The sequence below is a fragment of the Cavia porcellus genome, unplaced genomic scaffold, assembly GCF_034190915.1.
Source record: "Cavia porcellus strain 051 isolate PalLab524CR breed Dunkin Hartley unplaced genomic scaffold, mCavPor4.1 scaffold_12, whole genome shotgun sequence".
NCBI classification, from domain to species: Eukaryota; Metazoa; Chordata; class Mammalia; order Rodentia; family Caviidae; genus Cavia; species Cavia porcellus.
Window position 1 is genome coordinate 41,322,028 of NW_026947495.1, and position 19,027 is coordinate 41,341,054.

Here is a 19,027-nt window from a genome sequence, read left to right on the forward strand (position 1 = left end):
TTTGGTTTTACTCTCTTCCAAAAAAGTAATAAGAACCGTGGGAGCAATGAAACCCAAAATGTGTAATAGTCATGGTACAAAAGAGAGGAAAAGAAAGTGCTCCAAACTATATAACTGCATGTATATTTAAGTGTATAAGATAGAAAATGATATCACAGAGTTTTATTGGATCAATGAACAGAACTGTTTGCAGTAGCATTGATGGAATGTCCACTTTACAAGCTTTAATTTTGTGACTTGAACAATTATTTCTAAGATGACAATATGTAATCCATTAACTAGTGATTTCCTACTGTTCATTTTTTTTCTGTAAATCTGTATAACTTGTACCCTTTCCCTGCTTTTTTTTTGTTTTCTCCTTAAATAAAATTAAAAAAAAAAGAAAAAAAAAAAAGAATAAAAAAATGCTAATAAATTTCTAGGAAACAGTTGTTTATTAATTCCTGGAAAAAATTATCATAATGTGTAGGATTCATTTCTAAATTTTCATTCATAAGTTATAATAGATACTTCCTATAAGTTAAGAACTAGAAGTCAGTGAAATGATGCAATCAAATCATTTGAAAAATCAGCTTGCTTTAAACCAGAAATCTTTAACCTGGCACCAGAGAATTTAGAAAAGAGATAGCATCATTTCATTCAGCTATTAGCTGAAACATGGCATTTCATTAATTAGTAACACAGGCAATGGGTCATAGTAGTAGTAGCACTGAATGTGACTTTGTAAGCAACCGATATTACAAATATTCCATGCATTATTATAGTTATTGCAGATATCTTAAGATATTTATGCACATCACTTTTTTGAAATTATATTACATTGCATATCTAGTTATTGAACCTGTGGTTGCCAATATTTAATAGGTCAATTAAAAGCATGTATTTATTACATCATGGATTTGAGTTAATATTTTCATAACCATATGTCAATGTGATTGATTTACTTTAACATTAACATACTTATTTCAGTGTATGTATTTCATGACATTTTCCTGGGAAAGTATTCATAGGTTTTACCAGACTACCAAAAGATTCCATGGTAAAAAAATTAAAATCCCCTTTTTATTTGTTTGGATTTTTTTGTTAGTTGTTTTTTGAGACAAGGTCTCGCTCTATAGTTCAGGCTAGCCTCGGACTCACTTTGTAACCCAGGCTAGCTCAAACTCATGGCAATCCTCCTGTCTAAGCCTCCTGGTGCCTAAAATCCCCTACTCACATCACTCTGCAGGTCGTAGGCCTTCCGAGCCTGAATGACATCGTTCTGATCTGGCAGGCACGTCCACTCGTGTAGAGGATGCTTGTAGTCTATGTCGCTTACAAGGATCTGGCACTTCTTGGCCAGCACCACCCCCAGCATGTCCACGGGGCTGCTGAACTTGGTCTTCCACTTCTCAAAGTCCTTCTTGTACTCCCTGTCACTCTGGATCTTGGCCACATGGATGGACCACATCATCTTGGGGTCATCCTTAATGTTCCGGGCCCCAATGTGGTGGCCGAGTTGTTTGCGGTAGCCTTCCTTATACTTGTACTGGAGAAGAAAGGGGAATGAGAGTCTAATTAGAAGGACACACTCTATTTATTTTTAATTTTTTCCTTTACTATCATGAAGGAGAAAGGTGAATATCACCTACGCCACTTGGTAAAACAAGAGCCTAACGATTGTAACACAAGCAAGTGACCGGGCTGAAGCCAAGACTACAGAGCCTCAAGATGTTGTCCTTGCTCTAAACTACGTTGCCTAGAATACATCTGATTGCTCAATAATTAAAAGTAAAGCATCTATGCAGTCTAGTGGAGCATCTACTTACAGGCATGGTTACTGTTTCTAATAAGGTTTGACATTAAGAATACTTTAAAATATTTCTTGTTATTAGATATCCATCCTTCTCCCCCACCCCAGTCTTATTGATTTAAACCAGAGCCTTCATGATGAGCTACATTCCCAGCCCTTTTTTATTTTTATTTTTATTTTCAAACAAGAAGCAGTGTCTCACTAAATCACCCAAGCATCAGGCTCAATCTTCTTGTCTCTGTTCCCCAGAGTGCTAGAATTACAGGCGTGAACCACCACACCCAGCTCTTTGCTTGTTCGTTCACAATGAATTCCCTAATTAACAACATGTGTTATATTTAGATAGAGTTTAATGTGTCCCAGGAAATAACCTCCTTTCCTAGCCTGTCAGCATTTTCTCAGGAAGAGTCGAACCATGAGATGAAGATTTTATCTATTTTTAAAACTCAAGAACATTAAATCATGATTCATTTTACCATGACACAGTCATTGCATGGGCTTCTCCAGCTTGGTAACTGGAAAATGTTTTGATAACAGAAGGGATGAGCAGAAGTCTAAGGGGAGAGGACTCATCCAGAACTCTGGGTTTGTGTCCTTAGGACTGGTACACTTTGAGGACATGGACATGGACACGTCGGAGGTGTTTCCCATGAGAAGAAAAGTGGAAAAAAGTCAAGGGGTGGTGAAAAGGAGCTTTGGTCGCTTTGGTTTGCTCCTTCATCCTGTAAGGGACCTCTTAATAAGGGAACCCCACCAAGTTGTTTGCGGTAGTCTTCCTTGTATTAGTTTAAAAAGACCAAACAAAATTTAGAAATAGTAAAAAACAGTTCATACGTGTATTAGTTGATCTAGTTGTAGTATCAGTCTCTAATTTCATAAACCTGTGAGCTACATAGTGTTCAACTTCCAAAGCTCAGAAATAAATCAGGCTTTATTTTTGTCTTTTTTTGAGGCAGGGAATGCCCATGTAAGTGCAGGTTGTCCTTGAACTTGCGGTGAAGTCCAGGCTGTCCTCAAACTCCCAGGCCCTCTGCTTCTGCCTTCAGGGTGCTGATGTTCCAGGCTGATATTCCCAGTTTTAACTGGGAGTGTGTTTTTATCTTTGATTGATTAACAGATATTGTGAACATCTTTTTTTTCCTGGACCTTCCTTTTCTGTTTTAAAAATTTGCAACTGTGTATATGAAGGAATTGAGACTTTAGGCACAACAAAAGTTAGGGCACGAAAAATTCAAACAACCTCCATTTGTTAATATCTTTGAGTAAGAAAGGCTTCTTTCAAAAATACCGACTTACATCACTGGCAATGTCCCTGGAAGCCTTGGCAGCTTGGATCGGAATAGCGTCCAGGCGCAAGTCATAGCCTTCCTTCTTGGACTCTTCCAGAGCAAGTTTGTAAAGTTTCTGTGGAAAAGAGAGTCGTTAGTCACCACTTCTTAATAAAAAGTGAAGTTGGCTTACTGTTGTTAAATTTACTCTGTCATCATTTAAACTACACAAATTCGCAAAGTGAGGAATTCAGGTGGTTTTATAGGTAACCACATTTCATGGCGCTCCCAGATGTTAAGGCATGTGTTCTAAATTTTCAGATTTTATTGACTGTAAATTTAAAAAATTTGGAGGGAATTGGTATTTAGTTGTCAAATTTTTATTCTGCCAAACAAGCACATGTAAAAAATAATTATTTACTGTTGCCCCCATACCGTAAAAAGAAAGGCCATCTTAGTACTAAAGAAGGGAAAAGAATAAGAATGATATTTAAAACTTGAAAATATTTGATTTCATGAAAAACTCAATGGGTTGTCCTCATTTTTTCTCACTTCTCTGTGAACTATCATCAAGCACCACGGGTTCTGGGGTCATTTCTCTTATGAAAATATTGTTCCTGGTAAAGAGGGCTTTAAAAGTGGTGGCAAAGAACACTAAATTATACCAGTACATACTGAAACAGCCAAATAATACAGGGCATTACAACTCACTGAGTTACAGCTTCCTGCCTTCTCATTACAATTACTGAACAAGTTATAGCTGTTCCTCCAGGAAGGATTTGTCCCAGGGATCTGTTTCCTGACACCAGTACCCAAATCCTTTGATACTAAGCCCTTGACCTAAAATGGCATAGATTTGTATATAACCTATGTGCTCCCTCCTGTGTAATTTATCTCTAGATTATGTATAATATTTAATGTACAATACATGTACATTTGCATATGTGTAATGATTTGCATGTGCATTTTCATATATATAATATGTAAATATGCCATAAACAGTTGTTAATGATATTCTTCAGAAAATGATAAGAAAAATAATGAAAAAAATAAAATTTATTCAGTACAGATGCAATTATTAAATAGAGTATTTTTGACCTATGGTTGATTGACTCTGTGGACGTAGATTCAGATTCAGAAGGCCAACAATAATGACCACAGGGAAAGACTTTAAGTATGTGGCTACCACTAGGATATTTCTGCATCTGTACTCCCCTGACAGCCTGTTGGCAGAATGCTGGGTTCCTCTGTGGACTCAGGACACGGTCCAAAACTGAACCAAAGGAGAACTCTCTTTTCCTGACACTGCCAGTTCGGAGTATGCATAGTGAATTAGTCAAGACATTTCACTGAGGAAGCAGGTACAGCAGAGCATTTTTGTCCTTCTGTTCATCGCAAGAGTGACAGTTTACTCACATCACTGTAGTTTATTCGGTTGAGTTTGGCTAGCATGATTTCCGGTGTATCAGGCATGACATGGATTGTTTTCTTGTCATTTTCCCAGGCTTCAATATATAAGCGCTATTAAAAAAATGAAAGAAAATAAAAACTATGTTGGTGTTCACAGGCATTTTCCTTTTGATTATATGACAGTCATTTCTTTTGTTTTCAAAGTAAAATAAATGGTTAAATCTGTATAAATTCCTACCTTTTAGTTTCAGGATGGGGCATTGGACCTAAGGCCCCTGCATTGTCTCCTTCCTCCGTCTTTTTCCTGTTTTCGTTTTGAGGCAGGGTCTCAAAACGCTTGAATTGCTAGCTCACTAAATTATCTTTCATTGACCAGGTTGGGCTTGAACTTTCAATCTTGCTACTTCAGCCTCCCAGAATTACAAGTGTGTGCCACTATGCTTGGCTTACCTTTGTACTCTGTTAAAGTTCGTTAACGATTTAATTCTTTAATTGCTAAAGAATTATGGATTCATTTTCAATAGTATTCTGAATATCAGTTTAATATTTTGAAGTATCACTAAGTAACTATGGTATTATGGTAGAAAAATCATTTTAAGAAGGTTTCACAAACCTTACAATAATTGCTGAAATATAATAACATGACAGAATTCTCCCTCTGTTAGACTCATGGTAACTTCTGACAGCTAACAGGAAGGACGGAAAACTCACCTTATTCATGTTTATCGCATTGTTCTTTGCCAACACCTGCTCCAGAGAGTCAGGAACACTAGTAAATTTTAGTGTGTCTGGACGCTGACGGTAGATGTTGTCACTCAGTATCTCTGTGGCCCTCTTGGCTTTAACAACTTCCAAGGAACCAATTGGAACCCAACCAATGCCTTTCATCCATTCGAGGTCTGATTTATACAAATTCTGAAGAACAACACATAAAAATTGTGTTCAATAATGTTTCAGATTTACAGCCAAAAATAAGTCATAGCAGGAAAGTAAAAAGTGCTAATGAATAGATGAAGCTCCCTGCAGAGTCAATCCCTTGCAAGTAAAATTTTTCCTTTACATTACACTAACTATGATTATACCAGTAGTGATGAAAAAAACGTTTTAAAAGACACGGTCTTGCTCTTGACAGGATTACAACATTGTTAACCCAAAGCAGGGCTTCTTTAGTCTTTCACAATGTGTTCTAATAACTCCAAATACAGCTACACATGCAGACCAATGGTGTATGAGTACTGTGAACACAAAGACTTCTGCTGTCGTTTCCAACTTCAAGAACCGTGAAACAGCAAATGTGTGCAGGAAATCTGATACATAGATGCTTGATGTTTACCTAATTTAGTCATTTTACTTTATTCTCAATAAGATATGCTAAGTGTTAGGAAGTATTAGATGGATTTTTGAAAATAAAAGACTATTCTAGAATTTTCTTGTCAGCAAATGTAAAATATGAGTATTTATTAAAATAATTTGGTACAGTGCACTTTCCTTCCCCATCTCTCCACACTATCCTCCGTGACCAAGACTACCTCATCAGCTTAGAATTTTGAGGCCCCAGTTTTATCTGACTCAAAGGCAGCTTAGAGCACTGGGAAGATACATATTGATGTAGAATTGATGATATCTATTTCTTCTTTTAAGTACCACTTATAGAGGACAAAAACTATAAAACACATTGTAGCACTTCCGATGAGAAACTCCTTTTAGATATTCAATCATGGGCTGGGGATTTAGCTCAGCGACATAAGCACCTGCCTTGCAAGCAGGCGGTCGTGAGTTGGATCCTCGGTACCAATAAAAATAAGAAAAAAATATATATATATAGATATTCAATCATCTGTGTCTTGAAATATGCAGGTTCCAGTGCACAGACACAATCGGAAGCCACGGTCACATTCCAGATCTGCTTTCAACGTGAGACCCAGGGTCAGGATACTCACATCACTCTGGAGGTCGTAGGCTTTTCGTGCCTGAATGACATCATTCTGGTCAGGGAGGCAGGTCCACTCATGCAGAAGATTTTTATAGTCCACGTCACTGACCAAGGTCTGACACTTCTTGGCCAAAACGATACCCAGCATGTCCACTGGACTGCTGTACCTTGTCTTGTATTTCTCAAATTCTTTCTTGTATTCACGGTCGCTCTGCATTTTGGCAACGTGGACAGACCACATCATCTTGGGGTCATCGTGGATTGCTCGGGCACCAATGTGGTGACCCAACTGCTTACGATAGCCTTCTTTGTACTTGTACTGAAAGAGAGAACCCAGCACGTAAGGAGGGGGCACTGAGGACTGTTCCCTGCTGTGCTTCCTGGGAGAGTGCTGATCTGAGAAATCCTTCGGGAGTGTGGTGTCCTTGGCACCTACCTCACCACAGAGCTCCATGATAATTCCCTTATGTATATCAAAGGGTGAGCCTGATGACAGTGAGGAGGGGTGACAATGCCGTGAAAGTCATGTGAGCAAACCCATCTGGCAGCATCCCTGGGCGTGTGTGTACGTGGCCATTACAACCTGTTCCCGAGGGAGTCAGAAATAGTTTCCTTTTCACAAATAATCCAGTTGGGGTAGTTTTAAATGGGAATTTCTGTTACTTAATAAGTGTAGCATTTGTTTTCCAAAATCAAATTGTTGCACAACATTGTGAAAAGGATCAACATAATTGAATTTGATGCCTGAAAATGATTAGGATGGTAAATTTTGTTTTTTTAACATGAAAATATACAAAAATGGATATTTTGTCTACTTTTGAATCAATTTTTTAGATGTCTATAAATCTGATGTCTTTATTTATAGGGTAAAGAAATATTGATTCTGTGGACCTCGCAACAAAGAAACTTTTAGGCTTTTTGTTATTCAATGCCTCCCTCTTTCCTATGTGGTGAACTCAGTTAAGCCTAATTCTTTTCTGTCATCTTTGCTTTAAGTGTATCCCAGGAGAACTCATGAAGTTGTAGGAGTATCTCAATTTATGTCCATCTGGCTTTAAGGGAGGTATCTACTCCTACTGAGCAAAGACAAAAAGGAAAGAAACCACACTCCCCAGCAGATTTTGACAGACAATGATTCTGTGACCTGGGCTAAGCTGCTCCTGTCTCTGCCTCAGTTTACGTGTCTATACGAGGGAGGGAGTTGAGGTAAACTCTGACTAGGGGCTTCTGGATAGATTCCAAAAGTGTGATTCCCTGTGGATGTGCTTGGCCTGAAAGGAACCCATCTAAGAACTAGATCAGTTCTTACATCACTGGCAATGTCCCGAGAGGCCTTGGCAGCCACGATGGGAATGGCATCACTTCTTAAATCATAGCCTTCTTTCTTGGCTTCTTCCATGGCCTGGCGATAGAGGCTCTAAGGAAAGAAATAGTTGTTAGGCACAGAACTCATGTTCACTCTAAAACTGTATTTTTGTCAAAGGAATACTACTTTTGGCTACAAAAGTTTACTGATACATGAAAAATGAACTCTATTTTTCTAAATTACTACATTAAATAGAAATTTCATATTTAGCAAATTTTAACATCACAACTTCTTGTACCAATCCTTACATATTTTATAAATTAAATCAATAGTTTTCAATGTGCTTAGATTGTTCAGGACTTGCTTTTTCCATGAAATAACCAAGAAATACTGATTTATTTAACTAAGGATTTGATTTAGCAACAATTCTACTAGCAGCCATTGTAATTATGCACTAAGTATATAACTCTATCAGTACAGGAATACATCCACAAGCAAAATGATACGGAAACAAGGGTCAATTACTGCTTTTGAACTTCCCTGTCAGTATTTATTTGCTACTTCTTAGTGGTATTGAGGGCCAGAAATGTTTAGCAGATGTGAGAATGGCAAATACAAAGATTCATGGGTCAAAATCACTAAAATGATAAAATTCTGTTTGTTTCTTCCTTTAAATTGAGAATCACCGCTGCTCAGTTTCTGAGGCAGGACAGATGCACACAGAAAGGCAAAATGCAGGTGTTCCATGGAGTGCAGTTCGGGACACACACCAACAGTCATTACCCTCCCCCACTGTTTTAGCCTTTTTAGTCATTTCTTTGTTTCCAAGAATATTAACCATTTCTTGTGTTCAATTAAAATAACATGAAACTTAAAACAACTGCTAACATTGGTATTTAATAAATCAAAACAAAATATACTTTTAGACATTTTTAAACATAAAAAGTAAAAATACATTGTTCTCTGACTGAGATTGTTGTGATTCATAGGAGCTCATCGTCCCTTGATTGAAAATGATTTTGGTGAGTGGGTACAAATGAATTAAGTTGTGTATTTGAAAGATATTTATTCATTTGTTTTTCAGCGTTAGAGACTGAACCTAAGGCCTTGTTGCTGAGTTATATCCCCAATTATTTATTTATTTACTTATTTATTTGTCCCTTGTGGTAGTGAGGAGAGAAGCCAAGGCCTTTGCAATAAGCTGAATCTTCAGGCCTTTTTTTAAATTTTTAATTTTGAGACAGAGTCTCAATTGCCCAGGTGAGGCTTAACCTTGCAAACCTCCTACCTCAGCCACCTAAAAGTGCAAGGATCCCAGGCATGTGCCACCGTGCCTGGCTAGAATTCTGTTTTAATGCTTCCCAGTGATTACTGGGCCAGGGATTCCTTTTTCTTCTGTTAAAAATAAAATCTTTATATAATCATCCTTAGCCAAAGATTTTCATGTATGCTTTTTGATATTTTAAAATGTGTATTTTCCCTGTTTTGAAAAATTGGATCTCCGAAAAGTTGTCAGATGGTAAAGTGAATACTCAAATAACTGGTTGATTAACACTTTTGCCATATTTACATTCTTCTCTTCCTGTTTACATGTGTATGAATATGTATCATGTGCATATATTTTCTTATTGCTAGTTTGTTTGTTTTTTGTACCAGGGATCGAACTCACGACCTTGTGCTTACCAGGCAGGTGCTTATGCTGCTGAGCTAAATCCCCAGGCTTCTTATTATTAGCTTTAACTACTGAGCCAGTTAAGAGAAAATTATACAAGTCATAAACTTTGTCTTTAAATATTTCACCCTTTATCTCCTACAAATTGTTTTACATAACCCAACATATTTATCAAATACCAGAAATTTAATATTAATGCAATATTATTTTCTAATATAGAGTGATTATTCAAGTTTCACCAAATATCCCAGTAACAGTAACAGTTACTTTTCTATTGATAATTCAAGAGCATGGGTCCCATTTTCTTTTGGTCTAATTTCTCCACCCTTAAACTATGCCTTTCTTATTTTAAAAACAAAGAGTGACTGTGAAGGAGGGCATGGAGCGCCTCTTTAAAGGGCAGGGTTGGGGCCAGGTATTCCTTTTACAGATGGAGTCTACACAGAAGTCAGTTGGGCTAATTAAGTTGCTTTACATGAGCTGCGCTGGCATAACGCTGGGGAAGCCTTTGTGAAATGCAAAGGTGGCTGAAGTTTGAAGGCGGCTCCACTATGTAGAGATATAATAATCCAGTAAGTCTACACTTTAACACTTTACTCTTTAATTTGTTCCTTCTTTCTTCTATTAAGAAATTTATTGAGTTGGTTCAAACAGGGGTAGTGTCAATAGGTAGTTTTGGAAAAGGATGTAGAAATCACTTATGATTTTAAAGGGAAAAACAATAATCCATAATTCCTTAGGGCTTTCTCCTTTTTTCTACCTTATCCTAAAGACACAATCTTAAATGCAAGGAAAATTCTTAAAAAGCATAGCCGAAAAAATTAAAGTTAACTGTTTCATTATTATGTCCCTTTTTTTTTTTTGGTACCAGGGATCACTCATGACCTTGTTCTTAGCAGGCAGGCACTTAGCTGAGCTAATCCCCAGCCTATTACGTCTCATTTTAAAACTAGGTTGAATTAAGAACACTGGCCTAACAACTGGATTTTAACTGTGATGCAGAGGTGCTAATATTTAAATTACTTAAGAATCTTAGAAAAATGTTACTGAAGATTTGTAACTTGGATTGTTAAGATATGACAGCTTATATTCTTCTTAAAATGATTTTTTTAACAAGGAAAAGCTAGTGAAAATAAGAATAAATTTAATGTCTTTGAGACAAAATCAAAGGATTTATTTCTTTTGAAAATGTCTACAAACATTTTTTTATAAATGAAAAGTTAAATACTTCATCTATTATATTTTCTATTGTAGACTACTCAAATATCTCTACATAGTATAAAGGGGAAAAAGTGATTCATCTCATTGCTTCTGGCCAAACAGATCTAATTCTTCCATCATTTGAAAAAGACACAGTGTTTCAAAGAAAACAAGTTTCATTATTGTCAAGAGTTTATTTTAAAGCTTACTTGGTGGCTTACTTCCCCAAGAGAACTACACTAGGTAGGTGAGAATCTAAGAGAAGAAAATAGGATGTGTTGTTTTGTTTTTTAACATTTATAAAGTGGGAATGGAATGAATGATTGGTAATGGCTTGAGAAGAAATTCAAGTAAGTTATCCTAATCGAATCTTTGGAAACCAGTTCTGAGGGAATGAATGTAATCTTGCAATTTTAAAGGAAGTAAATATAGCTGAAAATTTTTGGATTTAAAAAACACCTTAATATCCTCTCAGCAATCTGAAAAGAAAATCTACCTCAACTCACCTCATATAAACAAAAGAGAGGCTTAAGAGCTTTGTCACAAGCTGGGGTAGAAGCAATTTCATATGCTTTAGGTTAAAATAAAACCTTCTAAGGGATGCTGATCCAGCAGAGGAGCTCTGGGGCCAGGAGACTGTTGCACATGCAGAAGCAGCTCAAGCCAAGGCCAAACAAACACAGTTAGCCTGGCCCTCAGCTCTGCTTTATATGCTGGAGAGAGCAAAATCACTTCCGTTTCATTTTATTTGTCATGGTTATTTCACATAAGCGTGCCTCCTCTTTAGGACTACATTGTGTTAGACACAAAAGTAAAAAATATGGGATAAAATAATAAACTTGGTTAAGTCTTGAGAATTAATACTCAAGTTTTAAATCTGAAGAAAATTATCCCCTGCATTTTTGTTTAAATGAAGATGCATGAATATATAAGAAATTAGTATTCTTTTTGCATCAGTCAGATAAATTCTTGACATGGACAAGCGCAACTGGGCATGAAGTTATTTCTTCAGGAATATTTCTGGGTTACAAAGACATGTGAGGCAAGTTTAGCAGAGCTGAAGTAGTTTATAAAAGGCTATTTTATTGGCCTTTGGCAATTCTGAAGTGAGTGAATTTTGGAATTTTCATTTTAATTCCTGTAAACATACTTTGAGTATATTAAATTAGTCTAATTTTGATGATGACCTGAGGGAAATTAAAATCTATTAGGAAACTATTTTCTACCAGGTCCCAGAGTAGGCACCTTACATATATTTCACCTCACTTATCATCTCAGAATTTTTGGAGATATGGATTTTTATCCCATTTTACAAGTAAGGTAATAAAAAAGACCATGTAGAACAAATTTTGAAGCAAATGCTTATTTGATAAATAGCAATAATTATGTTACTTTTTAAAATTATTTTCATTTTAAATGAAGTTATAATATGTTTCAGTCTTTGCTTGTTAGTGAGGATTTTTTCTTTCCTGACATGGAACCATTTTTGTGTTTCTCTTTCTACCTACTTATTTTTAATATAATGATACACATATTTAAGGAAGGATTAAAAAGTATAAAAAACAAAACTAAGTTATTGGGCTTACATGATAATTAAATCCATAATTCTAATGGTTCTATGTCAGTAAAAATCAATGTGACACAGCAAGAAAATAAAACAACTGGTCTTACCTCACTATAATTGATTTTATTTTGTCTTGCTAACATAATTTCAGGTGTATCAGGCATAATATGGACTTGGGTCTTGTCTTTGTTCCAGGCTTCTGTGTATAAACGCTGTGAAGGATAAGGTGAATGAATTAGAAAAACATAGCTTTTGTAAATAGGAGTTTTCAATGAAAAGACCATGACAAAGTGGAAAGCTCCCTCCTGTGCACTGTGCACTGTATGTGACAATTGTTTTCAATTTCTTGATTTCATAGGATGTTTATTGTAACTATAGACGTATACTAACCTATAAAAAGAGGAAGTATATATGTCACCACATGTGTTACCATGTGACCCACATCCCAATTAAATGAAAGGCACAACAATTCCTCAGACATATACCTACAGCCATGTGTACTGTGGCTTTATTAACAAATCTTTCCTATGGCTTTGTTTTATGATGTTATTTATTAATTATGAATATACCATCTCTATATTTCTTTTTAATTAATATTACAAAGATTCGTGATTTGTTTATTCTGTGTTTAAACAGGTACCCTGCAAAGAGATTGATACCAAAAAATATGTAATTCTCACATACTTCAGTTAATCTGACTCAAAATAGATGTTCTATTCTTTTGAGGGGAAGGAGCTTCAGAATCAAACCCAGGGGGGCTCCACCACTGAGTTACATTCCCATGAGGCCAGGTCTCACTAACTTGCCCAGGTGGACTCAAGCTTGGGATCCTCCTATCTCAGCCTCCCTGAGTTTGGCATTAGAGGCATGCACCAGTACATCCAGACAGTTGTCAGCTCTCCCATTCTTAGCTGGATATTTCATAGGGGATATCAAAGCAGAAATTCTCCAATATATATTTAAATTCTTATACAAGGAAACAGAATTCAATCAAATTTCTATATTTTGGAGAGCATTTTAATTACATAAAATGAAAAAGTACTAACTTAATTACCCATAGGCCTTCTAGATAACACATAATACTGTCTTATTCTTCCTCAAGTTAGCGCTCACCTTGTTCATGTTGAGGGCATTGCTCTTGGCCAGCACCTGTTCCAGAGAGTCAGGCACGCTGGTGAACTTCAGCTGGTCTGGAGGCTGGCGATAGATGTTATCACTCAGTATCTCTGCAGCTCTCTTGCACTTGACCACATCCAGTGACCCAATGGGGACCCAGCCAATGCCTCTCAGCCATTGCAGATCAGATTTATAAACGTTCTGGAGAGAGCAAACACACAAACACAAAGAGCAATTAATACTGGAGTTGTTATGATACGATTTCAAAATGAAAAAAGACTGGAAAACTTTGGGAAAGGAATATTGATGTCTTTTAAAGCATGAAGGCAAAATTGGAAAGTCTCATGGTATTAGGTTCTGTCTTTTTAGAGAGAAAGGAGCAATAGAGATAAGATAAATCATCCTTCTGAGGGTCCTATTTAATCCCAGGCCACTGACTATGTGTTACTATGTATTGCTAACATAAGCTCGGCTACCACAGATCTCAGGCACTCACATCGCTCTGGAGGTCATAGGCCTGCCGAGCATGGACGACATCGTTCTGGTCGGGCAGACACGTCCACTGGTGCAGGTAGTGCTTGTAGTCCACGTCACTCACTAAGGTCTGGCACTTCTTGGCCAGCACCACCCCCAGCATGTCCACGGGGCTGCTGAACTTGGTCTTCCACTTCTCAAAGTCCTTCTTGTACTCCCTGTCACTCTGGACCTTGGCCACGTGCATGGACCACATCATCTTGGGGTCATCCTCAATGTTCCGGGCCCCAATGTGGTGGCCCAGCTGCTTGCGGTAACCAACTTTGTATTTGTACTGAAATAAAAAGGAGGGATTTCAAAAATGAAATAAATATGGCTAAGAATCTTGTTAATTTAAAACTGTTATTGGAATATTTAATTCTTACAGAAAATTGGAATTTATAATTATTAACTTATAATAATTATAAGTTAATAATTATATATCTTATATAAGATATATAACTTATCTCCTTATCTTAAACTCTGATTAGATTTCACAACAATAATTTAATGGGAAGACAGACCAAACTATATAGTCCTAGAGTTTGCAGATATTAAGTTCCTGGAAACAAAGGCAGCAGCAATTTTCAGATTAATCAGTATTTTACACTGCCTCTTCTTCCTCTTGGATCAGTGAAGTCACTAACCTAGAAATCTTATATGTGATTTTATTTTTTATTATTTTTAAAAAATTTTATTTTAAAGAGGAAAGCAGAAAAATTAAGAAGCAAACAATTAAAAAACAACAAAAGCAAAATGACAACAACAACAAAGCAATGGCAATACAGGATTTCAAAACAAGACGATAGGAACTTAACAATGGTTTGTTATATTGCATATTGTTATCCTCGAAGTAATTGCTCGGGCTACCAGATACAGGAATGTAAGACTGATCAAACAATAAAATTTCCCTTTGAGCAGTTTCTTTCCCTTTTACTGTCTATTGTAACTTTTGGGTCTTATTTACTCTTTCAGTTTTTTAACACTAGCAAGACAATATGGTGTTTACAAATGCAAATCTCATTTATTTCACTTATAAGTATGGTTTCTAGTTGTATCCATTTACCTATAAAAACCTCAAGTTTATCATTTTTATGGCTGAGTAGTATATCCCATTATATAAAAATGCCACATCTTTTTTTATCCATTCCTCAGTTAATGGGCATTTGAGTTGTTTCCAAGATTTAGCTATTACAAATTGCGCTGCTATAAACATGGCTGCATATATATTGCTGTGGTATGTTTTCAGTTCTTCTGGAAAAATACCCAGCAGAGGAAAAGCTGGGTCAAATGGAAGGTCTAATCCTAGTTTTTTGAGGACTCTCCATGCTGATTTCCACAGTGGTTTCACCAGTCTACACTCTCACCAACAGGATTCCTTTATTCCCATAGCCCCTCCAGCATTTGTGATTTCTTGATGGTAGCCATTCTTTCTGGAGAGAGATGATATCTCAGTGTTGTTTTAATTTGCATTTCTCAAATGATCAATGACATTGAACAATTGTTCATATATTTATTTGCCATTTGTATTTCTTCATGTGAGAATTGTGTATTTATCTCAGATGCCCGCTTTTGGATTGAGTCTTTACATTTTAGGGGCTTGATTTTTTTCAATTCTTTATATGTTCTAGATAAGTCTTTCGTCTGAAGGACAGTTGGCAAAAATCTTTCCCACTCTGTGGGCTGTCTTTTCACTCTGTTAGTGATTTCTTTCAATGTGCAAAAAGTTTTTAACACGACAAAGTCTCAGTTGTTGATTCTTAGAAGTTCTTCCTGTGCAATTTGGCTTTTGTTTATGAATTCTTGGCCTACTCTCATGTCCTCAGGATTTCTATTTACTTTGTCTTCCAGTAAGTTGTATTTCTGTGTAAATATTTAGATCTTTGACCCATTTTGACTTTAGGTTAGTGCATGCTGATAGGTATGGATCCAGTTTAAGTCTTTGACATGTAGAAAGTCAATTTGTCTAATATCACTTATTTTAAGAGGCTGCGTTTCTTACAGTGAACATGTTTGGGCCCTTTGTGTGATTTTAAAAACACTATTCCTGAGTCTGAGGATAGCATGTCTACCCCCACTCAAATCACATGCTGTCCTTCCCAAATCTGGCTGTGATGACTTTTGATGGGTCACTTGATTCCCTGAAATGATGGATTTTGTCTCACATGGATATCAAATTTGGCTGAAGTTTGCCTGGGATTCCTCAAATGAGAAAATGAATTATAAATAAATAAGAAAACATTTTATTAGTGATACGGTAAGGGCTGATTCCAGACATTTTCTTTATGATTTAGGCAACAACATCATACAAATTCTATTGCATATTTACAGAAGTCTGATTTCTCTACCAAGGGAACCACTTTCTTCAGAGACAGTAGAAAGAGCATCCTGGTTCAGCATTCTTTGTTTTGGCTTTCTGTCTTCATTTAAAAGGAATTCACTCAGAAGTACTTAAAGTAGTTGTTATGGATTAAAAACTGGTGGTCAATTTAAAGCTAAATTAAATCAGTAGGGTGCTGAGTGTAGATGTTCCACCTGAAGGAAGTTGCCAGCAAAAATAGAGACATGGAGAAGGAGAAGCTGGGCGTTAAGGTACGTTGAGGCATTGAGGCACTGTGGGTTCCTCTATGTGCTGCTGTTTGAGCCGTTGGTTCTCCTGGAGGAGCTCTGGTCCTTACATCAAACACTGCTTCCTGGCTCTGAAGAGGAAGACGTGTGCTGCTTGGTCTCCAGGATGAACTCGTCACGCTGGCTTCTTGGCATGAACTCCACTGTGCTTATTGTCAGAGGAGCTCAGGGCCTCCATGTCACTGAGGATGGCTGTGGTGCTTTTCAGGACAGCCCTGGTCTTTGTTGTGAGTGTGACTTCTTGGCTCCAGTGTAGAGTCCTCAGCCTACCAGCACAGCTCCTTCACCCTGCTAGCATAGACTTTCTAGCTTCCGCCACTGACCTTTGGGCCTTTCCAGCACAGATCCGTAAAAGAGACTGGTGGGGGTCCTTCTTGTGGGCTCTAGACCTCCAGTTGGACTTGTGGGAGGCATTGTCATGAGCTCTGGGTTTTCATCTGGACTCCTGTGGGACATTGCTATGGGATTCAGGTCCTTGACTAAATATTCTATGTCTTTTAGTGTTATGGATAGATTTCCTGCATTTTCTTGTGTTAACTCTGTGTGACCATCGTAAAAATAATATTATAAACTCCATGTTCCTGATTCTAATTGTTTTCTGCACAACCCCTGACTACAACAATAGTTTTTGAGGAAAACATACAGCAGGTTTGGCAAAAGGCAGAATTTTCTAGTCTGGGCTGTACCAGGTCTTTAGCTCATATTGAACCAATGAATGTAACTAAGTTATTATTTTTCTAGTTTTAAAAAATTTCTGTGAGGGCCACATGCCCTAGTTATAAAGAATTTATTATAATTATAGATATAAAAATTGTATATTCTGATTCAATTTCACATCAAATTTAAGATATCACATGTTTCAAAAGACCCAGTATTAAAGTCTTAGAGTTGAATGAATAAAAACGATGTAGTATTTTTATACAATGGGATATTACTCAGCTATAAGAAAGGTAATCTTGAAGCCTTGATAGGTAAATGGAGGCAACTTGAGATCATACTCATAAGTGAAATAACTCAAACTCACATTTGTAAATATTATATTGCCTCCTTGGTGGAAAAAACTGACAGGGTAGTAAGATCCACAGTGTACAATAGTACAAAGTGCTCAAAAGGAAAAAACAACTAGGATAGAGGAAAGGAGAAAAGGAATAAGGGAAAATATTATATATATATATATATATATATATATATATACCTATATACATATGTATGTATATGTATACATATCCAGTGTATGTATATATATATATATATATACACAAGATAGATAACTATACTACTAATCTCTGTTAGTTCATCAAAAAGAACAGTTTGTGCTGCCATTGTTTGATCATTTTTTATGCCTAAATCTTGTAACCTGAACAACTACTTCTAAAATAACAATATGCAATATACTAGTGTTAATTTCCTACCATTTTTGACATTATGCATCATTTCTATTGTTTTTTGTTTTGCTTTTCAAAATAAAAAATAAACTCAGAGTTAAAATGTATTTTTAATAAAAATTATTGATTTAAAAGGATAGTTAAGTCAATCAATGAGCAGGAATTGACGTCTGGATTCATTTCTCTGTCATAGTAATGAGCTTGCCTCCCCACCCGACCATCCACATAAATATCCAGTGTTGCTACTCACATCACTGGCGATATCTCTGGATGCTTTGGCTGCCACAATTGGGATGGCATCGACTCGCAGGTCGTAGCCTTTCCGCTTTGCTTCCTCATTGGCAAGTTTATAAAGAGTCTGCAAACAGAAAATCAAGCAGTTAAAAGAAAAGGCTTAACAGCAACAATTTGGAGATTGTCAAGTGACTTTTTTTTTTTTACTTTTTATCGGTACCAGGGATCGAACTCAGACCACCTGCTTGCAAGGCAGGTGCTTATGCCTCTGATAAATCCCCAGCCCCGACCCATATAATTCTTAAAAGGATAGGAACTGGAGGCAACTAAAGTTTCTGGCAATAGTAAAGCACAATGAAGTACATCATATCTTACAAAAACCTATATACAGAATTAGAAATGAGATCTAGCAATGACTATTAATATAGACTGTATGTTTATTATATAACTATAGATTGATATATATCATTTGTAAACCAATATTATGTAGATATCAAGACAGATTAGTATCATCTAGTAATAAAGATTAAAAGACAAACTATTAATTCATACATACTGGTAAGTTAAGAAAATGGCAGAATAATATGTTTAATATTACTAATTTATACATAAAGTATATACAAACTTCCATTCATTTCTTTATACTTTTTTTATGATACTCATGTAATATTTCATAATGTTTAAAAAACAAGGCAAAAGGACCAGGGGTGTAGCTCAGTGGCACAGCACCTGCCTGGCACGTGCAAGATCCTGTGTTCAATTTCTGGTATCAAAAAAAAAAGACAAAAAATTTGAAGTATTCCTAAAGCATAGCTAATGACTATCATTTCAGCTTTAAAATTCTAAATTTTAGCGATATTAGTAAAACATCTCCATAAAACTGCATTTTGCTTAAAAAAATCAGAAATCAGTGTTGTTGAGGGAGAACACTTCTTCCCCACTCTTATTACAGTTTTATTTCTATAAAAAAGAAGGTCAGTCATTTTGCCTCCTCTTGTCTTTCTGT

General features: G+C 36.3%; 1 protein-coding gene across 23 annotated transcripts in view; it reads right to left on the reverse strand.

The window, feature by feature from the left end:
• The window catches only part of Neb (nebulin), a 205,500-nt gene that overhangs the window by 94,384 nt on the left and 92,089 nt on the right, over positions 1-19,027 (reverse strand). For all 23 annotated transcript variants that reach the window (XM_063259068.1, XM_063259067.1, XM_063259083.1 and 20 more), the window contains exons 68-77: positions 18,038-18,145; positions 13,758-14,069; positions 13,259-13,462; positions 12,253-12,357; positions 7,713-7,820; positions 6,411-6,722; positions 5,182-5,385; positions 4,477-4,581; positions 3,089-3,196; positions 1,217-1,528 (exon numbers count right to left, since the gene is read on the reverse strand). In XM_063259068.1, coding sequence (XP_063115138.1) covers positions 1,217-1,528; positions 3,089-3,196; positions 4,477-4,581; positions 5,182-5,385; positions 6,411-6,722; positions 7,713-7,820; positions 12,253-12,357; positions 13,259-13,462; positions 13,758-14,069; positions 18,038-18,145 — 1,878 coding nt within the window. The remainder of the gene's footprint in view (positions 1-1,216; positions 1,529-3,088; positions 3,197-4,476; positions 4,582-5,181; positions 5,386-6,410; positions 6,723-7,712; positions 7,821-12,252; positions 12,358-13,258; positions 13,463-13,757; positions 14,070-18,037; positions 18,146-19,027) is intronic.